At 39.5% G+C, this 13312-nt stretch overlaps 1 protein-coding gene across 1 annotated transcript in view; it reads right to left on the bottom strand.

Annotated features, from left to right (window-relative positions):
* The window catches only part of PLCB4 (phospholipase C beta 4), a 193497-nt gene that overhangs the window by 72545 nt on the left and 107640 nt on the right, over positions 1 to 13312 (bottom strand). Inside the window, exons 6-8 of the mRNA XM_050893592.1 lie at positions 6201 to 6280; positions 5577 to 5630; positions 148 to 229 (exon numbers count right to left, since the gene is read on the bottom strand). Of these exons, the coding sequence (XP_050749549.1) occupies positions 148 to 229; positions 5577 to 5630; positions 6201 to 6280 (216 nt within the window). The remainder of the gene's footprint in view (positions 1 to 147; positions 230 to 5576; positions 5631 to 6200; positions 6281 to 13312) is intronic.

Here is a 13312-nt window from a genome sequence, read left to right as displayed (position 1 = left end):
TGGTAAACAACCTACACTGATTAATAAGTTACTCATGAACAATACGCATGTTTTTATGTGATGCAAATGACTTAGATGACAGCTACAAATGTGAATGATTCATCAATTTATTAGTATACAAAAAAGTTATTCAAAACGACTAAATACCTTTCCGCTGGGAAGACCTAATTCCTTAAGTGCCTGAAAGATCACTTTTTCTGTTTTACCTGATGCAAAGGTTCTGGTAATGCTAAAACAAAAAAGAGTGGAGGAAAAAAAGAGAAATGTTAGTCACTTTTTAAACAATCAGTTCTCTCTTGCTTTTACTGCCAACATTTTCCTCTGGCTTCAACTGATGAATGTAAGCATCTTCCAAGTAACGGTGCAGTTGAAAAAGTGCTCTAAGCTTCACAGAGCAGCACTGCTCTGCCTGCAAGCTATCCATTAGAAAATATATCAAAATAATGAACTGCAAAAAGAACAAAAGAGGGTTTTTTTCCAATATACTGGGATACAGAGCCATGCAAAGCATTATTCTGTTGGCTCTTTTAAACTCTATGCATAGATAAATGACTGTGTTTAAAAAGTAGCAGATTCTACAAGTGAGGAGACTTGTGTCTCCAGCCATTCCTGGCTGTGGTGACTTCCCTTCCTTTCCAAGCATTAACCTAGGCCTCCCAGGTCACCCATAAGGTAGGCGTAAACCATTCCCAATGGCAGCTTCCTTCCTCTTTCCTTTTCAAGCAGTCGCTGCTAGCAAGAGACTCCCAGCTGAATGCCAAATCTCATTCCCTGCTCCCTCACCAGCTGCAGTGCTCACCCCTCCCTTTGAATGCTCCTGCACCTTACAGCCATTATGAATATCCCTGTTCTAGACATACTACGCACAACTCATTTAGGTAGGTCTCAGCTGCCACTGAAACATTTCCACCAAACTGATTAACATTCTCTTCCTTCTGCAAAACAGGGGTGATTTCACCTTGCATGCGACTGACAAACTGGTTTCACTTGAAATGAAATAAATCCAATTAAAGCTTACCTATTTGGTATGATTAATGGGAAAATATTTGGTCTATTTCTGTTTCCATTTGAGCTGAGTTTGAATAATCTCTAACTCTGGAAAAGCAGATCCAAACTTGACAGCTCTCCTTCCTTCTGTTTAGGGTCTAAGCTAAAATGATGTGTCCCACAACCCCTTGATTTTGATGTCTCAATCTGGAGAGAAAAACTGAAGTCTGTATCCAATATCTATTTCTAATGCTAACAAAAGCTGTACATTGGGAAAGACTCTATACTTGCCTGATAAGAATATGTTGCTCTTTATCATCGAGACAAACATTTGCTGAGACTTTTCTAATGCATACCAAATAATTTCACATGGTGAAAGATGTGAAACAAACTGTTGCTGTTATTTGTTGCCATAGCAATTCACAGTTGTTTCACTCTCCAAAACACTCTAAACCGCCTATGCAAATATTTTCATGCTAATAAAATTAAGATCAGAAAGCAAAAGATCTAAACGATAAAATAATATTTTAACAAATCTTAGCCAATTTTTTTTTTACTGCTTTCTTACAACAGTTAGATTTCTATGTCCCTATTTAGGCACCTAAATAAGTTATTTGATTTTCCAAAGCTGATAAGTACCGAGATGTTTTCACTAAAATATAGACTGAGTTTAACTTTAGGCACTTGCTTCTTAAAAAAAATCTCAGGCATCTATTTTTCTGCTATTTCTAAAATAGAGTAATGTTAGCTCTATAATTTACAACCTATCTCCAGCCCTGTAAAGAATTCTATGTCTGTTCTAATGAATCGGGCCCCAATAATAAATGCCATGTAAAGTGTAATATTGGCGTAGGTAATTAATCAGAAACTGTAAGCTAAGATTCTATGGCTGCAGGGAACTTATTTTTGATGCCAAACTATTTTTTATTTCACCAAAGATGACAGCAAACATAGCAGTAATTTGTAATGAGAGCAGCAGTCTAGAAAAGATTGCATGAAAAAAGATTGTAAAAATACAGCATGACACTTCCATTTTGCTAAGGATATTGTAAATAAAAGTACTTTTCCCCTCTATTGGAAGAGACTTCATAGTGAGAGATTTACATTCACCTTGTTGCATGCCTTGAAAGAAAATTGGGCTACTTTAGATGCAGGCAAGTTACTGGTCGACAGATACCTGCAGGTGTTTACTCCTCATGTTCTACAGTGGTTTGGGGCTTTTTATGGTAACATGTCAATGTACTTCCTTGTAAATATTTAAAATACTTCCCAAATCTGGGACTGAGTGGTATGACTCTATCGTGCTTGTTGATGGATTAAATGACTTGGTTACTTCAGAACTTCACCACTTTCCAACCATTACTTCAAAAATCAAGCCAACACATAAACTCTTCAAATCAATCTTTTATCATGGCTCCACTGAATTTATCAGTTTGGCTAGAACTGGAAGTACCACTGCCTACAGTGTACAAGAAATTATCTAAAACTATGATTTCCAACCATCATCTAAGCATTGAAACAGATTTCTTCCAGGCACTCTGGAGTAATCTATACAAAACATATTTACTAAAAAAGTGTCATTTCAAATTAACTTAATTAAACTATTGTAAAACAGATTTAAGTCTCATTTGTCATAGTTTAGCCTTTTTTTTTTTATGTATTTCATAGTTAGAAGCTAAATTAGCTTAAATCCGTTTAAATGTAGTTATACAAGGGATAAGCACACATTGAGCAAAGCTCATTTCTAAACAGGCTCTAGCTGAACAGGTGCAACTTGCACATGCAGAAAATCCATTTTCTGCCAACAGAAAGCTGCAGAAACCAAGTAGCATTTTTTTTTAACAAATGCTGACCTTTTTAGTCATCATTTACAGTAGTGTTAAAATCTGAAAATACAAAATATCTTACCAAATGCCCTGTCATTATAAGATCTGTAGATGTAGTTCTAGACTCAGACTGCTAAAATTAAAGCCCAAAAGGCAAAACTGGTGCTCTCCTAAGGTTTTCGCACTACTAACTGCCAGAATCTCTTCTCTCCCGAACACAGTAGGTTGATAGTAATAGATATATGCCCCAGAGTACATTAAAATCCAAAAGTAGTTGAGAAGAATCTTCATGACTCTGCAAACCCCAACTGTCCTAACGAGGAGCCAGGAATATTTATGCCATTTACCATCGACAACCTAAGGAGTTTCACCTTCTCAAGGCTCATCATTCCCTATGGCTATGTGCTAGCTGCAAAAATCTGTCTTAAACCTGAAAAGAAATGCAAGGAGCTCTGACTTCCCAGGTGAGCTTTTTTTCCCCCTCTCTTTTACTGCACTTCTGGGTAAAAATGAAACACAGGTGATCTTGTGATACACATTCCTACAGCTTAACAGATCTGCTGGATATTCTGTTTCTGAGAGAATAACCTTCCTATCTGTATCCCCAGAGCTGCAGCAATTGCTACAGCAGTCCCTGAGCAGCAGGAGGAGGTGGAGGTTTGATGAAGCAGGGCCAACCAGATAATATTGTATTTACAAACAGGTATACGGGAAGGGCTGACCATAGCGATCTGGAGGTCAGTTGAAGGGGAAGCATCAGTGGTTTAAACCAGTGGAAAGAGTTACCGGGGGGAGGCTTGGGTAAACAATGTGAAACTTGGTGCACCTTGCATAGCAGAGCCATTCTGCCCACGTTTCCCAGTGCTTCCTGGATTGCCTTCCTCATACACATATCCTTCTCCTTATGCATCTACCTCCTTCTGTTCCCTCTTTTATCTCTGCACTAAGTGTCCGTGGGAGGAGGAGGGAAGCAACGAAGTCCCCCACATCCGAGGCTGCCCAGTGCCGAGACACCTGGGTGCCTGTGTCCCACTTCATGAGAAGTAGCTGTTGCTGGATCAGGCTAATCGCATGATCTTGCCGTCCTCCATCAGGGGCTCTGATTCACCCTCTTTTCCAATGTAGGTCTACAGAACAGACTGATTTTTTTTTTCCCCTTCATTCACATTCTTTCTCTACAACTTTCCTCCAGCCTCTCACTGACATCTCTCCTAGTCCTTTCAGCGGGTGATACAGTGCTTCCCGGATGAGCCCCCAAAAGCTGCCACATTTCACCCACACCAACATAGCGCATTCCTTGGAGCATCCAGGTGTAAAGAAGATTCTGCTCCCCTCTGCACAGCATGGAATAGTAGATCCCTTACAAATTTATAAGCAAACTACTTTTGCAATAAATTAAGCTGCTAGAGATCGATTTATGTCAACCTGGAAATAGCGCAAATTTGAATTTAAAGATTTAATACACTGGAACCAGTGGACTGGACTCTCTTCAGCAACATGCGGGCTTGTCTGCATATGCAAATCAGTGTGCTGTAGCACAGCGGAGAGAATTTAAGCCTCGCTAAACGTGAGGTAAAATATTTCAAGGCAGAAACAGTTTCAGACAAGCTAGCGCACTATAAATTCATACTGAGGAATAAAAGTCTATGTTCAAACACAAGCATAAAGCTCTAAAGTCTTGAAAATGAATTTGCCCCTGTAGTACTGTTCCCTCATCGTTACCCTTCAGTTGATATTCCTCATAGGACTTCTGCACAGAAGGTGCCTTATGGCAGTTTAGTTCAAGTTTGAGAAACAAGGAGGGGCTTGGCAATGTGAAAGCTGAAAGATTAATACACTGAAGCAGCCTTAACACTGTCAAGGTGTCACTTGAGTCATGAAACTAAAGAAACCTGGAAGACAGCATGGCAGGCCCTTTGTCTTTTTGCAGATTCTATAGATGCAAAATCCTCTCTTTCTCCCTTGAAAAAAAATGTTCTGTGAGGCTTATCTTACCAAGTCCTCCTTATTGCTCCCTTCTGTGAGTTTCTATTTACGAAAAAGCAGCATGCCCCAAAAGTGTTTTCACATACTGCATGAAGAGGAAAGAAGCTCAATGTATCAGCAAGAATTAATTTCTAGAGCAGGAGGGGGGAGAATTACTGCCTAGCCAGAGAGGACTGAAAATCAGTTACTTGTAATAGTTAATAGCTATACAGGAAGAAATACACTGTTCTAGTTTTCCTGTTACTGACAACAACTAACCCAACGATTCATTTACCATGTGGAGAAAACCAAATATTATCCTGGGGGTTCCTATAAAATTAGAAGTATTTTTGGCAGAATTGTATCTGTCTCTTTTACAAGGAACTACATTTTAAAATGTACCTTTTTGTCCTCTACTTAACTGGCCTGCAAGCTTTTACGGTTCTTTTGATAAGTATTTTATGAAGTTTTACAACTGAAAAACCCATCCCAGAGTTTGAGGAGTTTTAAGCTCAGAAAACTGATGCTCTTAGTTCTAAGTGACTTTGAAAACAATTACAAGATACACTCGTATCTTCATCACAATGGACTAAAGAAAAAAATTACTAGGCTGATAAGAAGTCCTGCCTAGTTTACCAAGGAGGTATGGAACTCAGCTAAGTATGTCTAGTTCTGTACTTATTTTTACATATGTATTAGTAATAAGATTGATACCATATTTCATTATTAAGCAACAGAATTTTATTAACATTATACAACCGGTACCTGATAAAAACTGGAACTCCCAACTGTGCTTACCTCCGAACTGGAATTTTCCCATTTGTGTTTGTTAGAAAGGCCAGCTTCATCCAGCTGCAATTAAGAATGAAATATTTTTAAAATACTATTTATTAAAATTGGGATCTAGATACTTATATTTAGCTCAAGATTATTGCCATGTCTGTCAAATGAGTACAAACAAATAATTGTTCTGTCATAAAAACATTTTTCTGTAACCTTTTAGTGCTTGAGGCAGAGCAATTCTTTAACTGTAAAGGCAAAAAGCAGCCCAAAAGAATCAGTACATCAATTAACACGAGTGTGAAGACAAGAATGACTCATGGGGTTTTGTTTGCATATGCAGCAATGAAAGAACAAACCAGACAATAATTAAAACATACAATATCAATAAATCAAATGAACAGTTACAAATTCTCTTATAATTTCTCCTGGGCAGGTGCCAGATACAGACTTGAGACCTCTTCTGGTCACAATGAAAGATAAACTCCAAACTAATTTAACACAATTTTCTTTATTACACTGTTTTGTGATTGCAAATGTTGAACTATGAAAAACAAAATATTAATTTTTTTTTAAATTCCAAGAAGGAAAATACAAGGACAGAAAAATAAAGGAGAAAGGGGAAGAAAGAAAGTAACTTACTGTTTCTTGAGACATGTCATTGGACTGACATTGTTAGCTCTAAAGTTATGTATGATGGATCCAAGCCCTTCTACCCATTGCTGAAACATACAAAAATACAGAAACACCAAATTAGGAAAACTGAAGAGAGAAAATGTAGGAAAGTTTGTCTTGGGGGAAGGCTGCTCTTCCTTGCAGCTATGGATAACGTTAATAACCTGAACTGAGGAAAAAAACTGCCCACTTCACAGCCTATAACACCACGGAAAAGTCCAGCCACATTTTATCCATTACCATTTCATTCTTCGCTAAACGAAGCGATTGTGCTTTCCATTCTTCCAAGTACTACATGTAGCTTCAGTGGTGCTGTTAAAACAGTTTATTGCCAGCAAAGGCAAGCGGTCCATTGATTGATGTATTAAGCCTTCTATTTATAGCCTGTATAAACATATGCCTCCCTCTCAGTTGCGGCTGGCAATATTAGCTATTACTATGCAACATTATACAATATATGATATATTTAACTGGTCCAGTTTTAGAAAAGGAATGAAACAAAATATTAATAAGCTAGAGCAAACCACAGGGAAGCACAACAATTGTTCTGTGTCACTGACCTCATCTAACACCCTGTTACGTATTCAAGTCCTGCTTGCTTTCTTGCTTTCCTCCTTAAAATCAAAACATTCTAATAATCATTGGGATGACTTTGAGCCAACAGCAGCATTACAGCACTTACTTATGTAATTCCTTTTTATGGACCTATTTTTCTACTATAGCTTGTACCTAGACTTTGCAGTACTGTATAGAAGAAGCTTAAGGATTAGGCCCTAACATGAAGACTCATTGATTTCAGCAAGACTCCTGGCAGGATAAAGCTATAGGAAGAGAAAAAAATGACAGCACTACAAGCCAAGTTCGATCTCAATTATGCCACTGTAATGCTAGGATTACTCAACAGATGGTTTACACTGGTGGAACTGAGATGGGATTTGGTCCGCTGCTTAACATTAACCTTATGAATATAGAAGCGTCTTGCTTTCGGCCAAATTCTGTGCGTGCAGCTTGAACTGACTTGGGTAGGATCCAGAATTTGACACTTAGAAATAGATGCAGATGAGTATATTTTTCTTTTCATGAATAAGTGCAGTACATCTGCAAAACAGATGAAAAAAATCATCATTTATATAGGAGGAATACTAAGGTCTTTGGAAAATGGCATATTGTAAACTGCAGGCAGTAAATCCCTATGGGCTAAAATGAGGTCCAAGGTGCCAATTCAGCAGATAAACACACTTAAGCAGACCCTTGTATTCGTGACACATTACAAGTACATCACAAACTTCTTTTTAAACAAGAAATTGTTAATCAGACTCCCTTAAACATGGACCTTATAAATTTATTTTGCTTTAGGAGAAGTAGCCATTAAGACATTTATTAATATTTAAATATTCCTTTTTGAATTACCTTTTTAAGAAGTACTGCATAAAATATGCATACAGTTAGAATAAGTGTGTATCTGAGAATCGTTTGAAAATAGAAGTCTGACTTATGAGAAAAGCTAGCATTTGGGGTTTTCTTAGGTGTGTTTTTGTGCTTGAAAGCAACCCACCAGTAACAGTCTACCCTCCCATTTCTCTTTTCCCAACTGCATGAATAAGATGACTTAGTAGTCATAGTATGGATGTACTGCCTAGGGATACAAAGAAAGCAAGGTTCATGGGGAGAGATAATATTATTTATTAGAACTGATGTAACTGGAAGCCATTGACAGATTTAGGGGACACTTATCTTTTCCTACAAATGTTCCCTCACCTAAGATGATATAGGAATAGTGCTTGTGATAATTTCAGGATAAATGCCTGAACAAGTCTTACGTATATTTCTATCTCCTAGAACTGTCGAAATTAAACTATCATTCGACTATTATCAGCTATCTACATTTGGGTTTTTGAGGTTTGTTTGGTTTTGTTGTGCGTTTTGGTGGGTTTTTTTAACAGTAAAATGTAACATTACTGCTGCATTAACACTGTCACAGCTATACAAGAATTTATCCTCGTATGACCTGGATTAGTCTGTAGTCCCTTAAAAGCCCCTCAACCTTTCAACGCTGACCCATACAGTAAAATGGCATATACAGTGCAAACAAAAACCCTTGCAAAATTAAATTATGCACAAAGCATGTTGTGAATAAGCTTCAGTCTTTGAAAACTCCCATTTTTTTCTGCTAAAAAATGTCATTGGTGCAGTACTGGCAATGCCACCATTTCAACAGGAAATAAACACACACAGATCCATTCTGATTTGAAAGCAACGGATTGCGACTACACCAGATATAACAAAATCTAACATTTAAGAGTAAGGCAACCCAGCACTCAGTTCTGAAGTTACTTCTGTACATCAAGAACAGCTGCCAAAAAAGAACACTGCTAAAAAAAAAAAGTCTAGAGATAAATCAATACACTAACCACATACCAAGCAATTTCTTTGCAGGAGTTGTCCTGATGATTCCCACTTTAGAGGACTCCCTAATCTTTGTTCAGTGATAATGCCCTTTCCTGATAGAGATGCCAAATCAGGAACTGCATTCTCTTACACCAAAAGAGCACAGAACTACAGCCAAACACTGGTAAGCCACAAAAGCATCATATCTCTGCTGGCACCAAGCAAGGGAGTAACCTAAGAGTCTCTGCTCATCTATGAATCATCTTTACATTGGCATGATGTCCCCTGGGCAAGACATGCCAGTTCGAGAGACACATTTGCCTATCTGTTCCACACCACACAGCTGCACTACAATGTAGCATCTGCCTGCTTGCACTTCAGTTTGGGGCTAAAGCAGTTTCTGGAGCGTTTCATCAGATATTCCCCACGGTTACCAGCTGGCCCCAAATTGACTAGGAATAAGAGAGCTGAGGTAAAAAAAAAAAAGGCTTCTGGATTGTGGACATACTATATAGAACTAAAATGACTTAAGATGAAAAAATTTCCTCATCCATAAATATACAGGCTCAGTGCAACACATTCAAACTTTGTCCTTCTCAGCCAGAACAGTCTCCAAATAACAACTATCTTCATAATCACTTTTAAGGCACTGTGATCCAGCGCACAGATAGTCACAAAATATCCAAAGCCTGAATACTCTGACAAATGTCAAGCTGGCAATATATTGCTTTCCTGACAACAAACCATTCCCAGATTTAATGTACACTTGTCTGATGACCTTGCGGGAGGGATGAAAGAAGAGCTCAGAGAAGCACACCTTAAACACAGACCCTTAGGCTGACACAAGAGGCCAAAATCTAAGTATACTGCAGGCTGGAATAAGCAGACTGCATTGTTTTTCTCTAACAAGATCCAATGTTGTCAAATATCTCTATAAGGAGAAGGTGCAAGAAAAATTGATTGAAGAAGCACTCTCTCAGCTTTTGCTGTAGTACTCAAACGCATCTGAGGCATTTAGTGACCCTGCATTAGCTGGGGTTCATCGATGAAACACAGGCAGCAGTGGCAGGGCACACAGGTAAGTCTAACCTCCCAGCTCCCTTTTAGCCATCAAACTTTCATTTAGGAGGGTTAAAAAGGGCAAAAATTATGAAAGGCTAAAAATCACTGTAACCTACAGCTCATGAAATTCCAGACAAGGTCATCCATGGCTTATTTACAGATGTGATCAGTATTATCCAGACCTCTTGAGATTTTACCTTCACTTTTTCAGTGCAGTCTCTCCACAGTTGCACTCTACTTAATTCAAGCATCAGGAAAGCTGGGGAGGCAAGGAGGCATTGCCCTCTGATTTTGGTATTCAGTGCCGGTGACTGGCTGTCAAGAGTCAAGGGCTTGATAGCTTGAAGTTTCAGGAAACCCACGGAGAATAGAACCATGTTTCCCAACTCTTACCAAGACAGACACGGCCTGGCAGGATTCCCTGGTACTGTGCCCTCGTTCAGCGATGCTGTGACCAGTAGATGTCCCTCTTCTCTCAACACAGATGTCTCAGAAGGGATTTCTGTTCTATGAAAATTACCGTACCTCTAACGTAAGACAGCAAAAGCAAGGAGACTAGACTAGTGACAGTGTAAAACCTATCCCCTACCTGACCCACTGCAGCACAGACTTGCAGGATATTGCTGTGAAAATTCTGTTACAAAGATAAAAGGGACTCTTCCGACTTTCAAGTATTTCATCAGGAAAGCTGAGGCTCACACAAACACACTGTATTGGGAGTTGCCTGATGTGTCCAGACTGCTACCACGCTTCAACAAAGCCTTCCACCCGGGAATGACTTTTCCAGCATTGGAGGGGTCTACTCTGAAAGCAGCTGGAAAACTCACTTTGGCTGCTTTTGTATACAAACTGAGACAAACATAGTGGAGCCTTACACAGTGAAATCAACCTCCTGGCCACGGAGAACCAGGGCTGAAGTTTTCAATTTACTGATAATTCTGCAGTGGCGTAGCCAAGAAAGAACACAAAAAAGCAGAAAAGCAAGCACATTGAAATCACAGACACTTAAATGTAGGGTGGCTAGGATATGAAGATTTCTCTAGAGAACATGGTATTACACACTTGGCACAGGGCTACCTGAACGTGCAAGCAGTGGTCAAATATTTAAGATAGTCATAGTTTAGAAATGTTTATCATATAGGCTATGAGACATAAGCCATAGACTAACATAATGGGACACAGAACAGCAGTAGACTTCTAGAGTTCTGTTCAAGTATGTTCTGCAGATTTCTTGGAAAGTTTTGCTTTGAAACATCAAAACAAACCAAAGCTATGGGAAAACAGAACTTTTCTGTAATGTGACTGTGGGATATTCCCATGGGAATCTTCTGCTACCTTCTAGTTGCCCTCCTAGCAATATGATTTGGGCAAATATTTAATAGCTTGTTTCATGGAAAAAAAATCAGGGTCAACTGAAACAGAACTTTTTTGTAAGTCAAGAAGAGCCATATAGTAGAAACAGCAACAAAAACAATCAGCCTGAAGTGCTTCATCTTACCAAAAATATGGTGTCCATTTAACCATTTTAAACAAACTGAAATAGATTTAAAAATGAAAAATACTATTCCAACTGAAAAGCTAAGAAGTTTAAGAATGTCAAAATGAAATGCTTTCAACTGCAGTCATCTTCAACATCATAATATTATTATCTGTATGATAAAGCCTGCATTTTACCTTTATGTTGTTTGTCAGCATATGAGTAATAAAGCATTTCAGCACATGCTCTTCATTCTGGTGCCTCACAGGTTAGCCATCAATGTGTGATTCACTGTCTCAGTGAGTAACACACCTGTACAAAATACCTATTTTCTATCAAATCCAACTATGCCAGTGTAAAAGGTTATGCCACTCTCCTTCCCACCCTGTCCCCTGTGGCTGCTCCCATCCCTACCTACTGCCAGAGGAATGGTGTGCATCAGCGCTTTCCAGAGCCAGGTTGTCTTAAGCACTGGTGTGAGCTTCCCCCCTAAATAGGCGACATGAGCTTAATGCTGTGGCTCTTCCTTGAAGTGAACTAGGAGCGTTCACATAAAGTCCTCTGCCAGCAGGGCAGTGGGAACAGTACTTTCTGGCAGAAGGGCAAAAACTATCAGCTGGAGAGATGGTCCTTCCCAACAACACAGCTGGATGTGGGAAAGAACAACTGCCAGGACAAATTTACCCCTGATACGCAGTAATATTAAAGAATGTAAAAAGAGCTTACTTGACTCTTTTAAGTTAAACTCCTTAATGCATTGCCAAAGTAGATGAGCAAAGACGACAAGAAGTCCGGATTTTGCGTTGCTGAACTACAACAGCTTTACTGGACTTAGGCCAACTTTGGATAGGCAGGCTACATGCCATGCGTGAAGGCCTCACATCAGCCCTACATCGTTTCTGCACTAAGGAAATTCGTCCCCAAATACCCACTGGCCTTTTCAAATGTCCTAGATTGAGGAAAGCAGATTATCAGATTATTAGGTCACAGAAAGTCCATCCGGGAAGTAAAAAAAGAAAAATACACACATACGCTCACACCTCTAATATGTGTGTGCATGTTGTAATTTTAGCTCACAGTAATTTATATAACTTGATTTAATCAGGATTCCAAACATTAGATTTTAAATTCCACCTTTTACAGTCACTCTCTACTACCACAGCAGAGTTGCTTTAGGAGTGGACCATGACAGCTGCTTGCAATCAGAGACAGAGTACACCCTATTTTGTGCTTGTTTTGTTATAAGAGTGGAAATGAAAACCAATTTCTCAGCTGAAAACACCAATAAAATTTAAGTAGATAGAATGTAAATACCAGAGTTGGAGCTTGGAGACAAGTGGAGAGATAATAAACACACTCTTGTTGTTGGAATAGCTATACTTGGAGCTCAGCGATGACTTGGCCAGACCTGCTGAGCACACTGCCACAAGAGGCAGAGGAACATGGGGCTGCGAGATGATGACAGATCACAACGCACAGCCTGTGATGAGCCCTGCCTGGAGGGGAGGGTTCACCACTGCCCACAGCAGGCAGCAGCTCTGCACGTGCCCACCTGCCACAGTCGGTGGACTGCCCCCCACACTCTGCCACCCTGTCCTACGGGACCTGGCAGAATCTGCTTCCCACTGATACCATACCCATGGGTAGCCTGAAGAAGCCAGGAACTTGCATTAATTTTCTTCGTCATGGTTACTCAGTTCCATTATAACCCAGCCTTCAGTGAGTAACAATTACTTCTTTTCCAATTGTAAATTATCAGCTACAGAAGCAGAATACCTTTTTGCCCTCTTTCTGGGCAGAAAGGTTCTGGGCTTTTGTATTTGGATCTGTCACTAAGTTTCCTTGCTTTAAAGTATCCCAATCAGGTGCCAACGAATCCTGACCTTGGTTTATCTGAGGAAGGGACAAAAGTTCTACAGCAAGTAATGCTCGCCTTCCTCATGGCAAAAGGGGGAGAAACAGCAGAAACCACTACAGGTGCATCCCTTACACATATCTGGGCTGCTTAAGCTACAACCATTGCCCCTTCTTCTCCAAACTCTTGCCTCTGTCATTTCACAAGGGGGGCTTACTTTTGAACATGGATTAAATCAAGGCCTATTTTAAACTGCAGTTAGTAGCTGCATAGCTACTTAATGCCATGCAAAGACTC

The sequence above is a fragment of the Gymnogyps californianus genome, chromosome 3, assembly GCF_018139145.2.
Source record: "Gymnogyps californianus isolate 813 chromosome 3, ASM1813914v2, whole genome shotgun sequence".
Lineage (NCBI taxonomy): Eukaryota > Metazoa > Chordata > Aves > Accipitriformes > Cathartidae > Gymnogyps > Gymnogyps californianus.
This window is presented reverse-complemented; position numbering and strand designations above follow the sequence as displayed.